Below are 12,220 nucleotides of genomic sequence, written 5' to 3'. Positions count from 1 at the left end.
CATGGTCCTTCTGACTCCTGCAGGGAAGGTGGCTTGAGAGCATCTCCTGAGAGCAAGCATTCGCATGCCTCCTTCCCTGCCTGTCAGATACTGATGTGATTCTCTGCAGTGCAGAGTGTCAGATCAGAAATCTGATGTACTACAGTAATGCCCCATCCTGGGACAATGTAAAAAAGTGAAAAAAAAAAATATTACAAAGTATAAAAAAAAAAAATATATCACTAAATAAAGAAAAAAAAAGAAATAAATATTTTTCAAATACATTTATGTAAATAAAAAAAACAATAGATGTACACATATTTGGTATCACCGCGTCCGTAACGATCCGCTCTATAAAACTGTCCCACTAGTTAACCTCTTCAGTGAACATAGTAAAAAAAACAACAAAAAACTGAGGCAAAAAATAATGCTTTATCATTATACCGCTGAACAAAAAGTGCAATAAAATGCGATTAAACAGACGGATGTAAATAGAAATGGTACAGCTGAAAATGTCATACTGTCCTGCAAAAAACAAGCCACCATACAGCTCTATCAGCAGAAAAAATAAAAAAGTTATAGCTCTCAGAATAAAGAGATGTAAAAATATTTTTTCCATAAAATAGTTTTATTGTGTTAAAGCGCCAAAACATATAAAGATATAAATGAGGCATCACTGTAATCGTACTAACCTGAAGAATAAAGCAGTCTTACCAATTTTACCACACGCAGAAAGGTATATAAAAAAAAAATTATCTCCCAAGAATCAGAATTGAAAGCTATCAAAAAACGTCATGTGCCCGAGAATAGTAAAATAAAAACGTCGGCTCATCCCGCAAAAAACAAGCCCACGCATGTCTCTGTCGGCCGACATATGAAAAAATTATAGCTCTCAAAATATGGTGATGCAAAAACTAGCTTTTGCAATAAAAAGTGTCTTTTAGTGTGTGACAGCAGGCAATCATAAAAACTAGATATAAATCTGGTATCGCTGTAATCCCACTAACCCAAACAAAAAAGTTGCCTAATCACTTATACCGCACGAGGAGCGGCGTAAAAAATAAAACCAATTCTTCACATGCTGTTGCATTTTTTCATTTTGCTTCCCAAATATCACAGTAAAGCTTGGCACACATTTATCCTGTGCTCTGCACTGAGCGCTTACATTGGGGGTTTCCGTGTAAATCTCTGAAATACATGATTCAGACAGAGCCCCTGGCATAAGATTCCCTATAAAGAGGCAAATGGAGGCACTGTGAACGCCATAGGACCTGTAATCCGATGGTGTTTTTCTTTTTAGGATTGCATAAAAAGTGTCATCGGCCACAGTTTTGTGCACTTCTGAAAAAGACACCACTAAACAGAGGTCCGACGGAGTCCAGAGTAACTCTGCTGCCTCACTATAATGAATGGATCCCTCGGGGGTTTCGTCTGAATCACGTCACTCAGAGATTTAGATGGAAACCGAAAAGTAAGTGCTAGAGCGCCGGATAAATGTGATCCCAAACATTATGTAAAATGTTCCCAAGAAAAGCTTCAACTCAATCCACAAAAAAAGCAAGTCCCCACTCAGATCTGTCATCTGTTAACGGAAATATAGGAGGCTTCCATGTTACTGGTAGCACTAAGGCTCTGGAAAAGCTAAATGGCTCCTCGCTCTCCTAAAGAAATTCAGCAAATTCTACGCTACCAAATCTAAATGCCCCCCTCCCTTCTGAGCCCCAGTCTGCCTCCAGTGTGAAAATCCAAAACTTGGGGCTAACACACAATCTTGGTGGTAAAAATGTAAATTATTTTTTCTTCACTGCCCAATGGCATAAAAGTCTGTGACAGACCTGTGGTGTCAATATAATCGCTGCACCCCTATATGAACTCATTGAGAGGTTTAATTGGTAAAATAGGGTCACTTATGGGGGTTCTGCTATTCTGACACCTCAGGGGCTCTGCCAATGTAACATGGCACCCACAAACAAGTGCAGCAAAATCTTCACTGTAATATGGCGTTACTTTCCTCCTGAGCTTTGCACTGTGCCTCAAAAGTAGTTTTCGACCACATATGGGGTATCGGTGAACTCAGGAGAAATTGCACAAACATTTTGGGGTCCATTTTCTCCTTTTACCCTTGTGAAAATACAGAATTTGTAGCTAAAATAGATTTTTTGTGGGAAAAATGTGAATTTTTTATTTTCTCAGCTTAATGTTATAAACTTCTACGAAGCACCTGGGGGTTCAAGGTGCTCAATACACATCTAGATAAGGTCCCAAAGGTGTCTAGTTTCCAAAATGGCACTCCTTCCCTTCCGAGGCCCTGCCATTGCCCAGACAGTAGTTTTCCCCCCATATATGGAGTATCTGCATGCTCAGGTGAAATTGCACGACAAAATGTATGGTCCATTTTCTCCTGTTACCCTTGCGAAAGCAAAAAAAAAAATTAGGTCTAAAGGAAAATTTTTGTGAAAGAAAAGTAAACTTCTTGAATGTGGTTTTGAGTACCTTGAGGGGTGCAGTTTTTAGAATGGTGTCACTTTGTTGTTTTTTTTCTATCATATAGACCCCTCAAAGTCACTTCAAATGTGACGTGGTTGCTAAAAAAATAGTTTTGCACGTTTTGTTGTAAAAATGAGAAATCGCTGGTCAACTTTTAACCCTTACAACTTCCTAACCAAAAAAAAAATTATGTTCCCAAAATTATGCTGATGTAAAGTAGACATGTGTGAAATATTATTTATTAACTATTTTGTGCGATATAACTCTCTGATTTAAGGACGTAAAAATTTAAAGTTTGTAAATTGCACAATTTTCAACATTTTCGCAATATTTCCGTTTTCTTTTTTTTCACAAATAAACGCAAGTCATATCCAAAGAAATTTTACCACTAACATGAAGTACAATATGTTACAAGAAAACAATGTCAGAATCACCGGGATCCATTGAAGTGTTCCAGAGTTATCTAATATATAAAGCTGAATGTGTGTATGTGTGTATGTCCGGGATTGGCATCTGAACCGTCGCAGCTACAGCCACAAAATTCTGCACAGTCACACGTCTGGACCCCGAGAGCGTCATAGGCTATGTTGTGAGGTGAAATTTTAACCCCGTGCTTTCCAATTCACCAAACAATTTTGCCCCTATCTATATAATGGGGAAAAAGTGAAAGGAAAAGTGTTGGAGGCGTCGCAGCTACAGGCATAACATTTTGCAGTCACACGTCTGGACCCTGAGAGCGTCAAAGCTATGTTGTGAGGTGAAATTTTAACCCCGCGCTTTCCAATTCACCAAACAATTTTGCCCCTATCTACATAATGGGGAAAAAGTGAAAGGAAAAAGTGTTGGAGGCGTCGCAGCTACAGGCACAAAATTTTGCACAGTCACACGTCTGGACCCCGAGAGCGTCAAAGCTATGTTGTGAGGTGAAATTTTAACCCCGCGCTTTCCAATTCACCAAACAATTTTGCCCCTATCTACATAATGGGGAAAAAAATGAAAGGAAAAGTGTTGGAGGCAAATTAACAGCTGCCAGATGTGAACAAGGGGGACTTAAAGAATGAGAGAGATGGCGCCAAAGAGTATATACTGTACAGTTGCTAAGGTGGGGCCCCGACATGGGATAATCACCACACCACCACGGGGATATGAACACAAACACAAAATGCGCCACACACTATCACGTGCTCGAGCACATATACCACCCTCAGCGCACATTTCACCACACATACACCAACCTCGCCACATAAAAGTCGAAACACAAAAGTCGCCGCTCAAAACTCGCCACGCGCAAAACTCTCCACATGCAAAACTCGCCACACGTGCAAAACTCACCTCATGGAAAACTCGCCACACGCAAAACTTGCACACGCGGAAAAATTGACACATGCACAAAAGTTGCAACACATGCAAAAGTTGCCTCACACAAAACTTGCACATACTCAAAAGGCACCACACATAAAACTCGCCACGCGCAAAACTCGCAATGCGCAAAACTTGCTGCGCACAACTTGCTACACTAACCTGTCACATGCAACTCGACACACAAAAAGTTGCTACACGCATGTCGCCACACAAAACTCATCTCACAAAAGTCGCTACATGCATGTCGCCACACGCAACTCAACACACACAACTTGACACACGAAACTCGCCCTAAAACACACACAAGTCTGGTATTATCCTTCAAAAATAAAAATCTGATTAATAAGCAGACAAACTACAAGAGCAACAAATGTACCATATAGGAATCCGGCAGCTGTCAGTCACATGCCCAGTCTATTATGTATATGTGTGAGCTAATATATACTGCCAGGGGGTGGGCTTACTGTTGGCTGGGGATTTATCAGGCTGCCAATTTAGCTTACAAATACTGAGGTAAAAATACTGACCAAATAACGTGTGAACGAGGTCTAATACAGGAGGAGATGACATACAGATATATACTATATACAGGAGGAGATGACACACAGGTATATACTATTTACAGGGGAGATGACACACAGGTATATACTATATACAGGAGGAGATGATACACAGATATATACTATATACAGGAGAGATGACACACAGGTATATACTATATAGAGGAGGAGATGACATACAGGTACATACTACATACAGGAGGAGATGACAAACAGGTATATACTATATACAGGAGGAGATGACACACAGGTATATACTATATACAGGAGCAGATTACCTACAGGTATATAGTATTTTTTGTTTTGTTTGTATTTTAATGTTTCTAATAAAGAAGTTATACATTTTATAAAAAGGACTAGTACATCAATTTCTCCCTATGGGAATTAGGCTCTTAGGTATATAGTATATACAGGAGGAGATGACATACAGGTATATGCTATGTATAGGAGGAGATGACATACAGGTATATACTATATACAGGAGGAGATGACACACAGATATATACTATATATAGGTGAGATGACACACAGGTATATACTATATACAGGAGTAGATTACATTGTAAAAATTGGCCTGGTCAGGAAGGTGAAAATAAACTTCAGGGTGAAGGCGTTAATGCGGCATGGCAGATTTTTTTCACTGAACAAACCTGCGTGTGAAAACAAATTACAGCATGCATAGGTTTCCTCCATAAATCAGGTGCTGTAAAAAAAACGATTGTATACAGATTGTACACAGATGACAAGTGAAAATAAATTGAGTTTTCGGGATGAAACTAAACGATTTTGTATAGACTCAAATCAATTGACCCTAAAGAGGGAAAACAAGATGTATAATTTCTACCAATACTACAAATACAAACTGTGAGATGGTGGGAGATTGCTATATTTCCGAAAGATTCCGCTCATATGCATAATAGACTGGGTGAAGTATAAGGAATCCAGGAAAGCTGGAAATCCCGATCATAGTATAGTTTGCTCAGGGGTTTGGTCATTCCTGCTTGGGGCCTGGATTGGTATGGAATGATGGGAAGGTCTGGTAAAGTAATGGGGCTTGTCATTCCGTCATGGTCTCTGGATTCTCCAGTCTTGGTGTTGAGCTGATCTACTACTAAGCTAGATAAGATGGGCAGTGAGTGCACTATAGTGGGAAGAAGATGTCTGTTCATGAGACTCTGCCTCTGACGACTCCTTGCCTCCAGTTGGTGATATTGGTGGGCAACACATCTTTTTGGGTGGTTGGTGGTAGACCACCTGTATAGTCAGCAAAGTCGATGAGTACATAGTGCTCAGCTGAGCAGGAGTTAATTTGTGCTTTAAGGCTTTATACATATACTAGCTATTGAACCCGTTCTACGCCCGGGTGGCGAGCATTTATATTGGTATATGGTCTCCATCCTGGTATGTGCTGCTCCCATCTTGCTCTCCCATCCTGTCATGTGCTGTTCCATCCTGCGCCCCCATCCTGTCATGTGCTGCTCCATCCTGCATCCCCATCCTGTCATGTGCTCCCATCCTGCGTCCCCATCCTGTCATGTGCTCCCATCCTGCGCCCCCATGCTGTCATGTGGTGCTCCATCCTGCGTCCCCATCCTGTCATGTGCTGTTCCATCCTGCGCCCCGATCCTATCATGTGCTGCTCCCATCCTGCACGCAGAGTGCGGGCGGCTGTGCAGAGTGCGGGCGGCTGTGCAGAGTGCGGGCGGCTGCGCGTGGCGGAGGTGAGTGCGGGCGGCTGCGCGTGGCGGAGGTGAGTGCGGGCGGCTGCGCGTGGCGGTGGTGAGGGCGGGCGGCTGCGCGTGGCGGTGGTGAGTGCGGGCGGCTGTGCGTGGCGGTGCTGAGTGTGGGCGGCTGAGTTGGCTGTGGTGAGTGCGGGCGGCTGAGCATGGCTGTGGTGAGTGCGGGCGGCTGTGCGTGGCGGTGGCGAGTGCGGGCGGCTGTGCGTGGCGGTGGCGAGTGCGGGCGGCTGTGCGTGGCGGTGGCGAGTGCGGGTGGCGGTGGTGAGTGCGGGCGGCTGTGCGTGGCGGTGGTGAGTGCGGGCAGCTGTGCGTGGCGGTGGTGAGTGCGGGCGGCTGTGCGTGGCGGTGGTGAGTGCGGGCGGCTGTGCGTGGCGGTGGTGAGTGCGGGCGGCTGTGCGTGGAGGTGGTGAGTGCGGGCGGCTGTGCGTGGCTCTGGTGAGTGTGGGCGGCTGTGCGTGGCTCTGATGAGTGTGGGCGGCTGTGCGTGGCTCTGGTGAGTGTGGGCGGCTGTGCGTGGCTCTGATGAGTGTGGGCGGCTGTGCGTGGCTGTGCTGGGCGCCGAGTGCTGGGGGGGGTCAGGTGCCAGAGTTGCCGCTAGCTCAGGCCCCCAGCACTTGCTATATTTACCTGTCCAACGTTCCACTGCTACGCGCAGCTCCATCTTCCGGGTCCTCTGCCTGTTCAGTCAGAGGGCGGCGCGCATTAAGCGCGTCATCGCGCCCTCTGAACCGTTCAGTTCAGAGGGCGGGATGACGCGTTAATGCGCGCCGCCCTCTGACTGAACAGTCGCAGGCGGAGGATGGAGCAGCGCGCATCACTGGAACGGGGACAGGTAAATATCACATACTCACACTCCTGGCTCGTCCCTGCTTCTCCATTGGAGATCGCGGTGTGCGTTCACTGCTTACGCATACCGCGATCTCCTTCTCCTGGGAGCGTCACTCTGTGGGGTCCAGACTGCGCCGGCGCTTGTGCTTGCGCAGTCTATAAAGGCTTCGGACAGAGTGACGCTCTCAGCGTTATATTATAGATTGTACACCAACAATATAAATTAGAAGCGAAGAGGAGCCATGTGTAAAGCACACCTCTGTGTACCGGTCTCTGGCTGCATTGATCCCATCTCAGCCTACCGCTACGCAGCTAATCTTCCCCAAAACGCACACAACATGGAAAAATCTTTTAAGAGTTCCATAAATGTCAAGGCTTGCAGTGGTGTGGATTTTAGCTAAGGGGTTTACCTGAAGCCGGCAAATCTGTCTGCAGTTTAATTAATGTAGTTAGGAAAAACATTGCCCAGTTTTTATGGAAAAAAAAACAAAGAAAACTTGTACTTGAAAGTACAGTGCTGTGCAAATTAATTGGGACAAAGCAAAAAAATAAAATGTTATAATGCACTGTTGCATACTAATTCTGAAAATTACCGTTTCCACTGGCTAGTTGACCAAGATTTCTTTATGATATATTAAAACTGGTTTGAATCACTGACTGGAAACCAACTTACGATTTTACTTAAAAAATGCTTTGTCCCAATTAATTTGCACAGCACGGTATACTTGGGTTATTTATATTTCAATTATTTAAATTCTCCGATGTAAGGTCACAGATGTCTGTAAATTAATAATAGAAACATTACATTTGGAGGAAAAAAAACAGCAGAGTGTGCTAAAAACCAGGAATAAAGCGTGTTTTGGGATGAGACCATATAAACTGCATCTGCTGCAATGAGTAGCTACAAGCATTAATGCAATGCTAAAATCACCAATCAGTCATTTTGTGCGGTTCTTTCACCAGTGTCATTTTTCACAAGCGGGCCGGATCATCATTTACCTTAATACATAGAAATACAATTCCGATAAGTCAAATCAATGAGGTGAAAGGCATAAAAGGCATAAAGCAAATGTCATACTTTTCACCTTAGCCGAACTTACCTGGGTACGTAAAATTTCACCTTTTGACAACTGCATATCACCAGTCAGCTCTTTCACTGTGACACCCAGTGGCTCCAGACGCTTGCTGAAGTAATTTGTCATCTCAGCTGCCAGGGCCTTCATAGGAGCAACATACACAATCTGCACAAAAAAAGGACACCAGGTTGATGAATGAGCCAAACTCACAATGTCATTTGTCCCAAAGCAAGCAGTACAAATCACAATTTATTGTGAAATATGATTCGCGGCACTTACAGTGAAAAATCTTAATAGTGATATATGAAAAGTCGTTATCTTCCCGGGATAAGTGTGCAGCTGTTTAGAGGACAATGGATTTTGTTTATACAGCCTCATCACTTCGAAAATTGGTTCTGCATCACAGCTAAACGCATTTTCATAGCTTTTCACATGGGTAATAAGATTTTCAGGGCACAAACACGAATTGCTGTAATAGTAATGAACTAAATTAAGCAGCATTCTTTGTGTGAATTACGAATGACTAATACCCTTGAAAAACTTTTTCTTTCTTTACCAGTAATAGACAACAGAACAGTGACTCTACATGGGATACCCGCTGCCATTCGAAGGGGGATGCCATCCAAAGCACAGTAATCGGAGCAGAATGCACGTTATGCCTGATTTAGTCTTGTCCTTGTTTTACATTATGATGATGTGCAAAGAGGATTTACTATAACTGCTTCATCACAATAGACAATGACAAATTAAAGTGAGCATTATAGTCTCTCCACCGACCGAAGAGTCTATAAAGAAGCAATGGGCTGCAGTCATCCAGCGAGCATCGCATGCATTTTACTGGGTACTGCGCCATCTGGTGTGGTCTGCATGGTGTGCAGTGGTAGTCTAAGGCCCCCATACTCCTTACATGGCTGTTGGCTATCTGCCCCAACTCTCCCAAAGCATTCCTATGTTCTCTATGAGAGACCTGCTGACAGACGTATCTGGCGATGACTGACTCTGGAGAACAAAATGCAGTGGTAGTCCAAAATCACACACGCCGGATGCTTATGACCCCCAACAATCATCTGTCGCCTTAAAGGGAACCTGTCACCCCCAAAATCGAAGGTGAGCTAAGCCCACCAGCATCAGGGGCTTATCTACAGCATTCTGGAATGCTGTAGATAAGCCCCCGATGTATCCTAAAAGATGAGAAAAAGAGATTAGATTATACTCACCTGGGGGGGGGCAGTCCGATCCGATGGGCGTCGCGGTCCGGGGCCTCCCATCTTGTTACAATGACGTCCTCTTCTTGTCTTCACACTGCAGCTCTGGCATACTTTGTCTGTCCTGTTGAGGGCAGAGCAAAGTACTGCAGTGCGCTGGCGCTGGGCCTCTCTGACCTTTCCCGGCGCCTGCACACTGCAGTACTTTGCTCTGCCCTCAACAGGACAGACAAAGTACGCCTGCGCTGGAGCCGCAACGTGAAGACAAGAAAAGGACGTCATCGTAAGAAGATGGGAGGCCCCGGACCGGACAGCGACACCCACCACAGCAGGACCGCCCCTGGGTGAGTATAATCTAACCTCTTTTTCTCATCTTTCAGGATACATCGGAGGCTTATCTACAGCATTCCAGAATGCTGGAGATAAGCCCCTGATGCCGGTGGGCTTAGCTAACCTTCGATTTTGGGGGTGACAGGTTCCCTTTAAATCTCCTTGCTATTTTAGGATTGACCAGAGCTGATCATGGTGAAAGGGTGGGCAGTGTAACAGACTACACTATGGACAGTGTGAATTGATAATCTGAGATACTCGCCTCTGTTATTGGCACTGGAACATCCTAGAGCTTAGGAAGGGTTAGGCTACCACTGCAGTGTACATATAAGGCTATGCGTATTTATTAAGCGCAAAAATGGTCCAAAAACGCAAGAGAATACTTATGCAAGGTAGTTCAATAACAATTCTGAAGTGTTGTGCACATAATCAGTAAATTTCCGTCCGTATTAGCAGCATTTTATTTTCTGCTGCATGTCAATGTTAATCCCGGATGCCCATGTTTCCTGCAAACAATCAAAAATACTAAGCCAACATATATTTACCCTTCCGCCGTAGTCCATTTAATACTGAGTGCCCCACGTCGATCTTACCCAGCCTCCGGCGATACACTGCGGGAGCGTTTACCTCCTGTCAGCGTATCACTGGGCTGCCTTGACATTTCACCGGAGTTCATCAGTTGATCAGCTCTGGTGCTCTTACTTACGGCACCGCTGCGTGAGAAAGTTCTCACACAGCGGTAGTGCCGCAAGTGAGAGCACCGGAGCTGATGGAACTCCGGTGAACTCTCATGGCAGCTCAGTAATACACTGCGGGAGTGATTATCTCCTGTCAGTGTATCACTGGCAGCCAGGTAGAGCAGTTATGCGAGATCGCCGTGGGACACTCGCTATTAAGTGGACAACGTCGGACAGGATAGTATTATATGTTGGTTTATTATTTTGTGATTGTTTGCAGGAGATGAGGGCGTCGGGATTAGGCTTTCAGTAAGTATGGTAAATTTAGATTCAATAAGAGTCTGTGTGATTATTTCAAATAAAGGACTTTATTCTGGGCGTCTGTGTTTTTATACAATATCACTATGGGGTTAGAAATGGATAGGTGTCTTATAGACGCCTCTCCATTACTAACCTGTGGGCTTGATGTCACATGACAATACAAAGGTGACATCAACCCCACAAATATGAACCCCACTTTCCACCACTACAGGGCAAGTGAGAAGAGCGAGGCTAAGTGCCAGAATTGGCGCATCTATAAGATGCACCATTTCTGTGGCTGAGAGCTGATGTTTTTACCCTGGGGTGGAGCCAATATCCATGTCCCCTTCCCAGGCTATTAATATCAGCCCGCAGCTGTCAGCTTAGCCTTTCCTGGTTTGATTTTATAGGGGGGACCCCATGTCTATTTTTCTCTGGGGTTCCCCTGTAAACTAGCCAGTAATGGCTAAGCAAACATAACAGCCTTGGAATCTTTGGCTATTTGCTCCTTCTCAGAATATTAACATCAGCTGTTGGCTTTCCCTCTGCTGGTCATGCAACCATTTTTTTTTTTTAAACAAACAGATATTGCATTACACATAGATTTCTGACAGTTGCGGTTTTGTTACAGGATATGTAGGTTAATTATGTTAATGCTCCTACATAGGTTGGTGAGTGTGTGTGTGTGTGTCTTTTTTTAACTCTCTATGTGCCGTTTTCTTAATGAGGGTATCTGGCTGACACCTGTTCATTACTAAATCTCAGGCTTGGTATATATACACAAAAAAAATGAAGGCAGCACACCCGTTCAGGATGAAAAAAATGTGACTATTTAATTGCCCAAAATGGCGATGCTTCGGCTGAGGATTGACCCTTTCTCAAGCTTTTTTTTCATCCTGAACTGGTGTGCTGCCTTCGTTTTTTTGTCTGCATATGGAGGTTTGGTCATTGCCTTGGAGGCACGGCACCACAATTTTTATTTTTTTTATAATATATCTTTATTTAGCTCTATGGATTTACAAAAACGCATGAAAACGCATGCAAAAACGCATAAAAAACGCGCGTATTTTCTGCTGCGTTGTTCTGCCAAGAGATCCAGAAACCTTGCAGAAATTTCTGCAAGCAAATACACAAGGTGCACACGTAGCCTAATAGTTTCGAGACATCTTGTTATCAGCAGTGGCACATTTTAGAGCTCAACTGGGCAAAGTGCGGCCCATCGGGCACATCTGACCTCCTGGCTGTTCCAGTCCGGCCCATGGACCGAAACAGATGAAGGCACTCCTCCCTCATCCTGTTTTTCTTTTTCATGTGTATGGGATGTTTGTATGTATATAGGAAGCTATGTGGGGGGCACATGCAGTATAGAGGAGGCTATTTGGGGGTTCATGCTGTATATAGGAGGCTATGTGGTAGCTCATGCTGTACATAGGATGCTATGTGAAGGCTTATGCTGTACATACCAGTCTATTTGGTGGTTCATGCTGTATATAGGAGGCTATGTGGGGGCTGTGTGTGGGTTCATCCATTATATAAGGGGGCTGTGCGTGGGCTCTTACAGTATATAGGGGGATGATAATATTAATATTGAGTAGAATTAATTTCAACCTATTGGTTCGGCCCTTCACTACAGTCACGGTCTTTCATGTGGCCCCTTGCTACTCCTGTTCTAGAGCA

General features: G+C 44.3%; 1 protein-coding gene across 3 annotated transcripts in view; it reads right to left on the bottom strand.

Moving 5' to 3' along the window:
- Positions 1 to 12,220, bottom strand: part of ASCC3 (activating signal cointegrator 1 complex subunit 3) — an 824,578-nt gene that overhangs the window by 605,278 nt on the left and 207,080 nt on the right. For all 3 annotated transcript variants that reach the window (XM_077289661.1, XM_077289659.1, XM_077289660.1), the window contains exon 10: positions 8,056 to 8,196. In XM_077289661.1, the coding sequence (XP_077145776.1) occupies positions 8,056 to 8,196 (141 nt within the window). The remainder of the gene's footprint in view (positions 1 to 8,055; positions 8,197 to 12,220) is intronic.

The sequence above is a fragment of the Ranitomeya variabilis genome, chromosome 2 (genome assembly GCF_051348905.1).
Source record: "Ranitomeya variabilis isolate aRanVar5 chromosome 2, aRanVar5.hap1, whole genome shotgun sequence".
In the NCBI taxonomy this organism is placed as follows: Eukaryota; Metazoa; Chordata; class Amphibia; order Anura; family Dendrobatidae; genus Ranitomeya; species Ranitomeya variabilis.
This window is presented reverse-complemented; position numbering and strand designations above follow the sequence as displayed.